This window comes from Festucalex cinctus, chromosome 20 (genome assembly GCF_051991245.1).
Source record: "Festucalex cinctus isolate MCC-2025b chromosome 20, RoL_Fcin_1.0, whole genome shotgun sequence".
In the NCBI taxonomy this organism is placed as follows: domain Eukaryota; kingdom Metazoa; phylum Chordata; class Actinopteri; order Syngnathiformes; family Syngnathidae; genus Festucalex; species Festucalex cinctus.
This window is the reverse complement of record NC_135430.1, coordinates 22216157-22230326: the sequence shown is the minus strand read 5'-3', so window position 1 is coordinate 22230326 and position 14170 is coordinate 22216157. Positions and strand designations below refer to the sequence as shown.

Here is a 14170-nt window from a genome sequence, read left to right as displayed (position 1 = left end):
GAGTTAGTTCCAGCCACCGCATGAATTATGGACAGGCTCGATGCTATGTTGTGTCCCACCTGCATATTCTAACGCGATTCAATAAGGTAAAAGCAGTAGCAAGTAATTGTACGTTTGGATTGACACTGTCAGAGGTGCTGTTGTTGCTGTCGTGGGAAAAAAACCACAGTGTGATGCAATTCAATTATTCTCCACTGCAAGCTCTGCTTAATAAGCCCCTGACAGTGTCAATCAAAATTGAAATTGTAAATCACATGACTGTTCCGTGATAAGGAGAATGTGTCAGTTATTCATCTAATATACTGCAACAATGAAAACATCCTCCAAAGTAATTTTTTGCCCTTCTGTGCCGTAGGCATCTACTACTCCAGCTCCACCTTACCCGCCCAGCGTGTTAATTCCCCCCTGTGTGGCGGGGGAGGGGCTTCAGGGTCCCCCAATAAACTCCAACGCCTGGGCTCGGCGTCCGATTCTCTGGGGTATTCCACCACTCAACGCCTGCCTTCCTCCTCATCCTCCTCCCCCAGCAAACAGTGTCCTGCCAACCGGCTGGCCAAGTCCTTCAGGTACACGCGTGGCTGCCATGCTCGCCTTGATTTGGATGAATTGCTGTTGATACTGAGGATGGAAAGGACGGCTGACGAACAGAATTTTGCAAATAGGAAATCATTCAATATGATAATGAAAATGGTGTAGATTGCAGTAGAAAATAGCACAAATCCTGAGGTATCAACTCTTGAAAGGTCGACACACCCAAAAAATCTTATTGCGCTTCTAGCTGTATATGAATGTATTTCACCTTTAGAAAGAATCGCGTTTGCTTTTTGTTCTCAAGTACCAACGTTGCCGTGACAACAGGGGGTGGTGGAGGTTCTCCCCTGAGGTTGGCCTCGCCACCCAACTCCACCGCCACTGGGGGAGGCGCCGGCTCATCGTCGCCCCTTCATCAGGTCAAGGCCCTCCTCACACACAATATGGCTTCATTATATCAGATATTTTTTCATTTCTGTAATGTTGAAAGTGTGCTTACGTTGTCCCAATAGGAAACTTTTGTGTGTCACTTTCCTTCACTGATTGAATGCTGAGTGCTTTCAAGCGATTTACACAAAGTGACAATTTGCACCCATAAAGCCACTTAAGGCAACGTTACCATGTGTAAATGGAAGTAAAGGTGAGTTGGTTGAGCAAATGGAAAGTCGAAGCAAACGACGTCTCCGTCTGGCTGCCAACGGCGAGCGAATGAAGTGATTGCATCGCTTGAATCTCTCCCACTCCCTGAGCTTATTTGGCAGTATTTGACTGAGAAGGTCTTCTTGGCTTTGCAGATGAGCTCCGGCATCGGCAGTTATGCCACTTTGTCTCCCAAACGGCTCGCAGCTCACCACGCGTCGGACCAGTACAAGATTTCCCATGAGCTCTACGCAACTGCTACACTCCAGAGGCCCGGCAGTCTAGCAGGTGAGACCGCCTACGTTGTTATATTAATCGTTACTACTGTAAATATGGCGCTCGGAGGTCTTTGCGCTTGTTTGATAAGTCAGTACTTCCAGTTAAACACAATTTGCTCCGATTTGGAGTTCACTTCGAAGCGCTATTGATGAAACTTTCATCTCCTGCCTGCGCAAGTATTCTTTGGGTTGCTTGTGGGAAAATCTATAAGGATATCAATATGGCTTTGTGTGTGTGTGTGATATTTAAGCACCTGTGTTATGATGGAGCCTCTTTGTTGCATATCAGTGGCTCGCTCAGCCCGTCTTCCAAAGGTCAAGTGCTGCGTTTAAGTCGATTGAATTAACTGATGTGTGAACGACATCGCCGGCGTGTTGAGGTTAGTATCTGGAGATTTACGTCCATGTGCAAGCCCGCAAAATGTTTTGGAGAGTGCTTGTGGCTCTACAACATAACTGTATGTAACTGTTTGGAAATGCTGATGCTATTTATTTTTGACGTATCAGACTGGGGTTGTGTCGGAAGCGAGAGGCTTTGGTGTCATTTCTAATAGAGATGGGACAAATCGTCCTAATATGGGGAGAGAAAACTTAACTGTCAATGCAGTTGTTTTGAAATTCTCCTAGGCGGGCACAATTGGAAATTGGCGCCATTGTGGGAGTGAACGTAGCCGACTGATTCCCGGCCAATGAAAGTGTCTCTTCTCATTCCCTTTAATATATGGCGGACGCATAATAGACTCACTCATCGGAGTCCGTGCAGGATTTTGCCGTGTACATTTACAAGGATCTGCAAGAAGATCGCCACTGTAAAGTAAGAACTGCGAGATTCCCCTCCACCTGTTAGATTAAGTGTCTTTGGCGGTTGCGTTGCTGTGACCAATAAATAGTTCAACTGACAATATACAGATTAGTGGTAGTTTCTGATAGCATGATATGTTACAAATTCAACTCAAAAAGTAGGTTATCAGAGCTTTTTTTACTCTGGGTCACGGCACCAATTGGTGTCTTTCTGTGTGTGAATCCACGATCTTCACTGGTCTCAACTGGTAAGTGTGCAAGGGATGCAAATAGGCAGCTGCAGAGCCAAGAGAAAGGTCACCGTTACACAAAAGCTGTGAATAAATCAAATTCATATTTATGAATGAAATACAAGGACAGAGACCACACATATCAGCAGCGCACCGAACTTCTGCTACCACTTCCGAGCTAATTTCGCCTGGTCTAAAGTCTAGTCTACTTTCTGACACCAAATTGCCAAGTGTGGCAAAGTTGCGTCATACAAAACAAACACCTTTCCACCACACCGCCCATCGAGGCACAGCGTAGTCGACCAAATTCCCAAATACGAAAGCTTAGACTTGATGATGGGCCATTTTCACAAGGGCTTTATTCCGTCAAAGCACAAATAAAAAATAACAGTCTAATAATCAAAGAACTACTGACGTGCACCCAACATGGTGAAAACAAAAAGTGGCCTAAAAAGAAAGGAGGAATGCCAGAAAATTGCCAGAACTAAAACAAGGAGCCCAACGAGAAGAAAAAAAAAAAAAAAAGGAGCAGCGCAGCAAACGGCAACGATAAAGGAACAATGTGAGATACTCATGCAATGAAGGCGGAGTTAGTGGAGGAGCCGATAACCAATAGTCCCCAGGTGCTTCTAATTGCTTGACTCCTTCGCTGTCTCGGGGAAAGAAAAACACAGGCAAGAGCCAAGTGACAGAAAGTGGATCATGAAAATAGTCCCCTGATGAATTCTTCCATTTTGACTTGGTAACGAGTGGAAGAAGAGTGAGGAGGTTGAGGAAAGAAAGTCGTTCATGTGTGGCACGAACGCTGAGAGCCGTCGTAATTGACGTTGAATGATGCTGCCTGAGGCGCATTTGTGGTCCTTTTGCGTGGTCAAGTATGAAGCGTTGCTCGATTTCACAATTGAAACTCGTCGCAAGTACAGATACAGTTCACTCACTTTCTTGTAAAAACCTGCTACAATAAAAGGGACGTTTGTTTGGGCAAATACTGTCATAATGACAACAAAAATTGCTCATCAGAGTTTAAGAGCTAAGAGATAAGGACTGCAAAGCTAGGTAAGAAATGTTGTTCATTTTACAGTAGTGTTTATTAAATATTGCACACAAGTAATACACGTTTTTTTTAAAGCAAAAACAAATACTGAAACTAACCAAAATTAAGCATTTTTTTTAAACTAATACAAACTAACAGAACCACCCTGAAAACTAATTAAAACTAACTAAATGTACAAAAAACAAAAGTCAAAATCAAATAAAAAACTTGTCTAACTAAAATAAAAATTCAAAAACTCTAATATTCCTGCATTAACCAAGAAATTAAATCAATCAATCAATCAATAAGATGGTTTAATAATTATTTCCTTCATTGAACAACAATTTTCAACATTGTTTGTTGAGTCACTGATCGAATCCTAAAGGAAAATATCTTTACGATAATATTTGCTTTGAATCCTTTTCACTCAACAAACATAAGTGAGGCACCGAGGGGCCAATATTTATTCATACATTTTGTAATCCTTAAGTATTTTACTGAATAAACATGATGGGAGAGTCATTTTTTTGCACCATTTTTCCTTCTTTATTTGAAGTTCCTTCTCCCTTTTGGAAGAAAGAGGTCATTGCTTCCGCAAGTGAGTACAAAAAACCCCCCAAAAAAACTGAAAGAATAAAGCAATAAAAAGCAACTCATCAAGACTTGAAAGAATTGGCTGGGAAGAAGCTTGGATGAGTCACGCTGTTGAACGGGCGTGTCTTGACTCTTTATTAGCTTCCTAACTTGCATATTCGGACACTTTCTGTCTTCATCTGGGTTGTTTTACAGCTTTCCCGCTGCTTTTTTCTGGTGTCTGACATTGCAGGGTGTTGCAAATCTCTGTCAATTATCTCTTCATCTTGTGCTGTTCTTTTATTGTCAGTTGTAAACTGCAAACAAAGAATCTTGCTAAGATTTAAAGCAATGCTGCAACAGAGCTTAAAAATGGACGTTACCTTGTCAGCAGCATTTTTTTTGTCTTCATTAAAACAAAAACAAAATATTTTCATGACGACTATTGGAAACCTTGACTGTTTTTTTTTGTTTTTTTTAACCACTATGAGAAGGCATTTCTGAAATGATGTCCGATGCAGATGAAAGGCTGAAGAGTTCACAGCTTTAAATTGGCGCTGCAGTTCCTTGGATGTTGAAATGAAGGAATCGGGCTCATTCCTCTGCCTCTGAGGCCGGAATCTCCTCAGCACGCGACTCGCCATCGACTGAAAACTAATGTGACACGATAGCTCCACTGGCACTGGACCGTCATTCTAGTTTGCAGCTTCTCATTCACTCTCAGCCTGCGTGTGCATATATGAGTGTGTGTATATATATATATATATATATATATATATATATATATATATATATATATATATATATATATATATGTCGTCAGAGGGAGGCCCCTGCCTTGTTGGCCACTATAATCAACAAATGGCTGCTGTCAGTGTCTTCATCACCTTATGAATTTGGACCTCCTGCCAAATACGTGGCAACTCATTATTTTATTGCTGACAAACAGCAATGTGCTCAGTGAAGATAAAAAAAAAAAATTGAAATGCAGTGACATCTTTCTCTCTTTTTCTTTCTTTTTTTTTTGCTACCTACTCCTCATTATCCATCATTTCTTCTCGTGCAAGTGTCACCGTGGTGTACTTGCTGTCTCCTTTTTCAATGTCTGCAGTTGAATACAAGCTTATAAATATGTAAATGATGGACCTTTCTAACATCTTCCAGCCAAATGGGGAAAATGGAGTGCGAATGATGAGGTCTTGGAGCAAAAGCGTAATTTGATACCTTATTACGCCGCCCAGATTCACACTTGTTGCTTTTACTCGCGACACTTTTCACAGTAAGTGCTCATCCAAATTTGAGCACATTCGCAGCTCTTTTCATATTAATGTACTTATCCAGCCTCTTCATAACAATATATTTGACATCACCCTCTTCAGCCTTCAAGGTCATTTTGACCTCCTGTCATGTTTGACTCTACTTCGAACTAAATCTGGCAACTCTTTGACGTTCTCTTTCCTGTGTTTCTTCCAGGCTCTCGCGGCTCCTACAGCAGTCAACATAGCCAGGAGCCCCTCCGACCCTTGGGGTCCCCAGAGCACCATATAGACCCCATATATGAGGAACGAGTCTACCACAACAAGGGTCCCATGAGGAGCCTCAGCCAGAGCCAAGGGCCTGACACTGGCCCCTATCGCAACAACACCGGTAGGCCACTTTTACGTTGGCTTGGTCAACGATTCAACTCATTTGTAGCATGTTTACATTTTGAACTCATTTGTCCTCTTGTAAGGAATGGAAATAGGTTGGCCGCGTCAATACATTTTGGCTCTATCTCACCGTCAACCTGTCAATATTTCAAGCCGAATGGCATCGTAATTGGGGATGGACCGATTATCAGCTGGGCTGATACAGTATTTGCCATTTTGACAAATAACGCCATCAGCCTTTTTACGAATCTGAAGGCCGATAAACTTGTTGTCTTACTGAGCGGTGAATGCTTGCGAACGTAGCAAATTTTGGCTTTTCATCAGGATTTGTTCACGGACAGTTTTTTTTTTTTTACTTGTCGCAAAGACATTTCAAGAAAAGTTTTTACTGTCTTGCAAACACCCAATTAACTCCATTTGCATGCATTTGTCGCCCGGTGTGATACAAGGAACTTTTTCATTTTTGGATTTAGTTGAATTTCTACTAATACTTAATACTGAGAGCTTCTTACATTTTTTTTTAATTTCTAAAAATGAAAACAAACAAACAAACAAAACTATAAAATTAAGAAATTATGTTAGAATGTTGGAAAACTATTTACAGTAGAACATTTTAAGGAAACAATTTACTTACTGAGCTTTTAATTTAGCTTAACACATGCTGATGACCCTGAAAGCTTAAAAATTATTTTTAAACAATGCTGTCAATTTTTTATTTGTTCAAATTTAAAAGAAACATATTTTTATTGTATTATATGATTATATATTCTTATTATATTATATTTATATTGTTTATTTTAATTTTGAGGTTACACCGTATTTATCGTTTCACATTATTTTACGGCTTCCCGCTTCAGATTTTTTTTTTTTTTCATGGATGGATGATATGATGCTATAAAATCATCAAACGAGATTCATGGCATACATAAATGCTCACAAATACAATAATGTAAAGTATTTCGATGACATATTTATACTGGTGGTTTTATCTTTCAGTGGTATGGAACTGAGTGCTATCAAGCTGATGTGCACCGTAAGACGTATTCCTTCCCTCGGCTTCCCTTGTGTATCGCCATTGTTGCCGATGTATTTTTAATAGGGCCTCACTGCGCTTATCTCAGTGCGGGTTTACGTACGCCGTGTTAATCCCATTAGCATTATCACACCCACATGAAAACACCCAAGTTGGTTCCGCCACGTTCACAGCTCCCTTGATGTCATTAGCCAACCTAGCGTTAATAGCGATCGTTAGCATTTGGGTCAGTACCACGGCAGTAAATATGGCACTCCAGACCCGCATTCGAGTTGATCCGATTCATCGGCGAGAAGAGAAGAGGAGAGGAGACGAGAGCTCGGCTTTCTCCCTACACTTCAGTGTTAATGGATCCTTGGCTGGGATTGTCTTCCTGAGAGGCGTTTTAATTAAATAAGGGCACTTGAGAAGCGGTTGGAGCAAATTCACTGTTATCTCCAATTTACTGTTCCTTTTATTTGGAGGTTCAAAAGATGAGTGTAAAAAAAACAGACAAAACGCTCCAAAAATCAATAGGATGCAAAGTAAAGCTTGTGCTTTTAATTGCGACCCTTGAGCTTCACAAGACGCAGCTCCAAAACTCCCAGCAAGACGATTCTTTCCATACACAATTTCAACTCAAACACACTTTAGGGCCAACTCGCCGTTAGATCAACAATTAAGACTCAGCCTTCGTCTTTTGTATCGTATGCGCAGTGACTATAAGAATATCAAAATGGGTTTCATATTGCATAAGTGATTGCACATAATGAACTGATATGATGACTAGTAAGTCATTAATTATGTCACATATGGCAGACGGACGTTATTAAGCCGCGACGGTTCAGTGGAATACGTTGTACAAATGATCACTCGTGGTGGGAAGAAAAGGAGCGCTCATTTTGTGCTGTTCCTTCAATAATTGTCAAAGTTGCATTCTGTGCATGCGCAATGACATTAATTCAAACAATGTGGGCGCTCATATTTCTTATGAATAGTATTATGGAAGTAGGTTATTGTTTGATAGAGATATGCATTAATGATCAATTCTTACTTCTTGGTACTACTTGTGTCGTTTTCAAAGCAACTTTAGCTTTCCTTTGCTGCTCTTCCTCCCCGTCACAATCATATTCACACAAATCTATTATTGTATGTGTGTGGCCATTGTTTCGGTGTTGGTTCGCTCGGATGAAACCAGGCCAAGGCCCCAGAGGACCGCAGGTTAATGTGGCCTATTTCAAGAGGTGATTCCTGCACGGTCACAATGTCTCTCTTTCACAAATGCTTTCCTTTGTGGCGATATTAGTTTATAGCTGATGCTATGTTTTTGTTTCTTCTTGTCTCTGTCGAATAAAGTCAAATGAGACCCACGCCGCAGCTGGCTACTGTGGCAGCGTTACCTAAACATGATGCAAATTGATCTCAAAAGGGATCAATTGGTCTTTGTTGCTTGCAGTGCCATGCAAGGCGGCCTTTCCTCGATTTCAAGCAGCGCAGTCATGATGCTCCTGCTGTTTACATTCCTTTTGTTGTCTCACAGACCTCATTAGCTCCTCCACATGAAAATCAATCTTTTGTCCATTCACTTTCATCCAAAAAAAGGTCTTCAAAAGAATGCAATAGAAATAGTCACACAATAGCAGCAGGGCAGGATGCAATTAGTTAGGGTTGTGTTTTTTGTTTTTTTAGCAAAATCATCCAATATTGTTATTCTCAAAACTTGGAGTATTTATTTGCTCATTAAAGACAACATGGTGTCGGTATCATATCCTTCAAAATGTAGTACAATGCCCATCTTTGCTGGTAACCAACTGAGCCTTGGGGGATGCACAAATAGTAAGCACACAAAAAATCAAGTAGCATCATCTTTACATTTCTTCCATTCCGTTATTCTTTGGGTTTCTTTAAGTTGTGCAAATGTATATATTTAAGAATTCACATCAATTATTTAGATAAAGAAAGCAAAAACAACAAAAACCATCCACCTTGTTTTCTTATCTTTCTCCCCTGGTGCATTCATTGTTTTTGTCGCACTTTTTGTACTTTTTATGTTTGTCCAGAAAGCTCTCTTGGCCTACATAATGACTGAGCACTGGGAATAGCTGCACATTTTCTATTTAATAGCATCCAAGGGGCCAATGGGTGATTTTCCACATACTCGAACTCTGTAAGCCATTTGAAGCTATTGTTGGTTGATAAATATGTCAGATATCTTTAGACACAAGCTGGACAGAAATTGTGCTCGAGTTATGTATCTGTCCAGCCATAAACAACCCTGGACAGCCTTTGCGAGAAACAATTAAAAGGGTAAAAATGTGGCCTAATTGCCTATCTTATTGTTGCACATTGTGTATATACTTTTATAGCCCATTATACAGAAGCACGCTACCCTGATCACTACCCTAAATACTTTATCACTTGCCAAGCAGACGTGGCAGAGCTAAGCTGTCGCCGTTACACAAACGGCATTTGCATATTTACAAAACTTTACTATAGGATATTTTGTGGCTCTACTTTGGTTTTGTGCTTTCTTTACTGTTTTTTTTTTTTTCTTTATATAGGTATATGCTTTATGCTAGGTGTCGAACAGTACGGTCCAGTCTATTCCTCTGTTTTTGGCCATAATTCGGTACATTTTCTGTGGGGGGGTTGTGAACAATTTTTTTTCTCTCTGAATGTTCTCTTTATGTAGAACAGCTCTTTGCAGCTGAACATGTTTACGTGACACCTTTTCAAATGATTTTTGACATTATGCAAAAAAAAAAATGCAATGGTTAGTTGTTATGTGTTTGTTTACAGAGAAGGCATAATAATAATCGCTCTGTCATATTACATCATTACCCTGCATTTTATTATTATATTTTCTTTATTGGATAACTAATTTTATCCTTCCGTTGTGTTATGGTTGACAATGACCCGTTTATAGGTTTCAAATGCATAAATATAGAACAGAAATTATATGTCAGCAACCTCTATTTAAACAAAAGAAAACAACCCCCCCCCAAAAAAAAAAAAAAAGTTTCAAATATTAAATGCTCCAGTAAAAAATTCTAAACTTTGTGTTGTTTGGGTGGGTTTCAAGTTGACCCAGTCATAATATAAGCTTATAAAGCAATATTTAGTGCCAAAATGTAAATCATAAACACATTTGCAAGCTGAATAACATTGTAAACCAGCACCCCACTGATAGCTGCCTCATTTCCCAGCTTTGTGGCAAACAAACAAAGAACATTTGTCACCCTTTTTTATGTTGTATTTTTTTCCATCGAAGAAACTTGGGGCGCTGTCTGCGCTTTTGTGTCTCCCGTTGTTGGACATAGTTGATCATGTTTTGGTCTGTTTAGTTGTGACAAGCTTCCGCAGGCCACATAAAATGATGTGGAGGTCTCGATCTGGATCGCGGGCCTTGAATTTGACACTTGTGCTTTCGATGTCAACTGAGGTGAAGTCTCACAACATTCGCTGATGGTTTGAATTTCAAGTTTTGTTGACTTTTAAGGCAAATGCGCTCAAAAAAGACGAGGGATAAGACGACGAGCGCAAGGACGAGCTGATCATCAGAAGAGCAGGAGGACGGGAAGGTGATAAAGCTGGAGACAGTTGGGGAGGAAATGGTGCATTTATTTGGCTTCTTCTAGCCAGCAGGCAGGAACATTTAATGGCACCTCTTAAATGGAGAGAATGATTTCCTTCCTGGAGAGCAAGAAAGGTAACAAAAAGGCAACGTGTGCCTGCATCACGCTGAAATATTTCCGTAACCCCGATCGCGGCTGACTTGGGGCAAATGGCGTCAGAAGTTTCTTTTTGAAACACATTCAAGAAATGAAAGAGGTCATTAAAATACCATATTCAAGTAGATGAATCAAGCAGAGGTGACGCCATGAAGGCTGACCCTCATCATAACCATTTTAGACTTCATCTGCAAACCAGCGTAAGGACACGAGCTTTCACTTGCATGCCTTTGACAGTATTAATATGTCAGTCGTATTAGTCATAATATTTTGTGGTTTTTGCTTTTTGCCAAAGCAGCTCCCCAGTCACTTTTGTGTCAGTCGCTAGGCCAACTGTGATGAGATTCGTTTGGCTCAGATCAATTTCTGCTTGGCCCTTGATCCTGCTGCTTTATTGATAGACTCTCTGTCTTTTAAATAACAGTCAAAAGTCAGGCTGGAAAAGCACTCGCATAGATTTGCTCCCTACCTTAAAAGGTCCGTTTCTGTATTTATATTTGTGCGACTTGGATCTGTGCTCACTGGGTGATTTGTGATAAGAGCTTGGAAGCTGAGAATGGCCTTTTGAGCAATGATTTGTTATGAGTGAGAGTCTGTACAAAACCCGGAACGGATTGTGTTCGCCCCCTCCATTAAGACCCCAAATAAAAGGGAACTGCAGCACTATTGATACCATCCAGCATCGAGTCTGTATTCCATGAAAAAAGTCTGTCTCTAAAATGATTTTGAGGAACACATGCAGAACACGAATATGTTGAAAGTCGAGTCTGATGAGGCCTTTAACAAATGGAAAACAGGCATTAGTTACATGTTGATTTTCACGAAATTAAATATGTTACCATGGATCATCATGCCTTATATCATGTAAACGCTGTCAGCTTAAGATACACGTGAACAAACAATTACAATACAATATGTCTTAGACTTTTGTTCTTCCTCTGCATGGACATTCAACGTACCTCATTTAGACAAGCGTGCAGCTGAGACACCGCAAAACACTCGTATGCGTGTGTGTCAGCCATTGCTACTAACTCTGGAACATCAAGAGCTATGTGTTGGCCTGGAGCTACTCCGAGGGATTAAACTAGGGAGAAAGTAATCCTCCCTCTCCTCCATATCCAAGCATGTGAGCGCATGTGTTCACCTATAGCTGCTGTGGCCAAGGTTATACCTGCATGACCTCACTGCACTGCACACAGGAATGCCCCAGGGGCATACATGTTTCGACCATGTCAATCACTTTGATATTTAGAAGTTGTGAGTCAGTGTGTGTGTGCGAGATAGAGAGAGAGAGAGAGAGCGAGGGGTTTTGTGTAATCGTGCTGAGCGTTGAAGCGTGTCGGGAGAAAGGACATGTCCTCGGCTCTGATCACATAGTCTTCCACAGCTACAATAGAGGCGGCACGATGGAGAGACAGAGGGTGATTGGGAAGAAAGGCCGAGAAAAACATGGGATGAATGGATGATGAAGAGAGGATGACAGGGGGAAAAAAAAAAAAATCGGGAAGCACGGAGGGAGTTGAGAAAAGAGAGCGAGGGCTGCGGATTGAAAGGCATGAGGCGGGTGAGAGAGAAAGATGGATTGGGTGAGGATCGGGAGGGAGGTGAGAAATAAGGAAAGAAGAGAAAAGGGCAATAAAGCGATGAGGGAAAATAGAGTGACAGAGACGGAGTAGGAAAAAAAGAAATGCGGGCAGAGATGAAAGCTCGGAGGAGTGGTTTGATTCCCTTCTATTTCTATACAGTATTCCCCCTATCATACTTCTTCATGCAGCTCTTTCTTGCTTCGAGCTCACTGGCGCCTACGCTGGCTGCCTAATTGTGTGATTGGGAAAAAAAAAAAAACATCTTTTCGCCGCTAATCTGCTAGCTATTTGTTTACTTAACACCAAAGCGAATGGAAACAAACACTCCAAAGTTTGATGAGTGAGAAGGATTGACATAGTCTTGTTGTAATTGTGTCTTCTCTTACATTTCACTTTGTCAAGAGTAGTCAGATGTGCTTTTTTTGTTTTTTTTAGAACTGTCACAGTAATTGGATTAGCATACATTCGGTTACTGCTAGCAAATGTTCATGTGCACAGTAAAAGCAAAGAATATAAGATTTTCCACATTGAGTTGCCTCAGATTGTGTAAACTAATTGAAAATAACGAATCAAACCTTTTGTTTCATGAGCACCACTTCATAAAATATACTCAGCTCTTTTTGGCTATTTGGAAAAATAATACATATGAAAGATGTCAGATGGTTTTGCTCTACTGAAATAAATGTACAACAAAACCCGGGTGGATTGGGAACAAGCCTGAATAACAATTAATTTCCCTGAATAATTGACATTGCCCTTAAAGTGATTACAATTGTCCTTCATTAATAGTTTAAACCAGAAATATACCATAAATGATGTTCCAGGACACCAACTTGTGTTTGTGTTCTTCCTGCTGCTGTTGGGGATAGCAATCTGTCTTATTGCGTATGAAGCGGTTCAGTTCAGCAAGGAGGATTCCACAATGCAAGCTTTTATTCACAAATCAAGGCAACAACGACCCTTTTGGTCCGCTCGGCATCAAAGGCGTAAAACATCCAGTAGCCGGTAAAGCCAGCCAGGCCTTGAAAAGCATAATAACAAGGTTGCGCCACACACTTAAAGATAACATACTGTAGGACAGAGAAGTGCCTCTGGACATTGCAAAAGTTCGCCATGTGTGCTTTTTGGGAATCCTGCTATGTAGCTAGCATTGCAGCAACCTCACCCATTATGCCGCCAAAGCAGCTGAGCCTGAGAGGACAAAGTAGCTGCCAGTCAACGTAGCCAAGATAGCAATGGACACAGGCGAGGTACACGCTAAAAGTAAAAGCTATAGCTACACAACGACTGCTAACAGAAAGACGGATGAGCCTTACGAAAACTTTGAGCGCCAACAAAACACCCGACTCAGACACGCGGCGACAGAGCTATTTTTTCTACCGCGGAGACAACATATCTGCCTTGGCTAAAAACAAATGTGGCTGAGTGCGCCTTAACAAAAGATTGTGTTCAGGCATTAAAGTGCTCATGGTAAACAGCAGACTGTTCATGCTAGCTCTTTACATTCCACCACAATCTGAAAAGACTAGCATTAGCTCACTTCATGCCACCATAGATAGATAGATCATTTTAATTTCATTTAACTGGCTACAGCTAACATATATTGTGCTGTGTGATGGTACTATAATGTATTGTAGCACAATATAAACTTGGTTGTCACTTATATTGGGTAAGCTTTGGAGCTACATTAATGTAGCATCAGACAAAATCCAATCCAACTGTTACACAAATGTGAAAGCTGAATTAAGCGTGAGTTGATTGGTCATGCTATCGCTTCTGTTGTTGCACTGCGAACTTGAGTACACGAGCATACTATGAACAATGAATTACAGGTTAACGTAGCAGCAATGCTAATACTTTGCGGAAGCCTGCTTACATGTCACGCAAATACTTAACATGGATGTAAACATTGTACATTGCGCTACATTACAATCTACACAGCAGCAGTGTATATCCCTGGAAATTGGCTGTACTACCAGATATTTTAAATGGTATTTTTACGTTAGATTGTTGTGCTTTATTGTCATTTTATCTTCTATCCACTTAGCATTTGTTGTAATTAAAGTACATCTTGAGATATATCAATTTCTACTGGCACAGTAAACCC

At 40.7% G+C, this 14170-nt stretch overlaps 1 protein-coding gene across 5 annotated transcripts in view; it reads left to right on the top strand.

Moving 5' to 3' along the window:
* Positions 1 to 14170, top strand: part of ctnnd2a (catenin (cadherin-associated protein), delta 2a) — a 160597-nt gene that overhangs the window by 79842 nt on the left and 66585 nt on the right. For 4 of the 5 annotated variants that reach the window (XM_077508499.1, XM_077508498.1, XM_077508496.1 and 1 more), the window contains 4 exons: positions 356 to 566; positions 836 to 950; positions 1326 to 1458; positions 5559 to 5732. In XM_077508499.1, the coding sequence (XP_077364625.1) occupies positions 356 to 566; positions 836 to 950; positions 1326 to 1458; positions 5559 to 5732 (633 nt within the window). The other variant, XM_077508500.1, reaches the window with a different exon arrangement.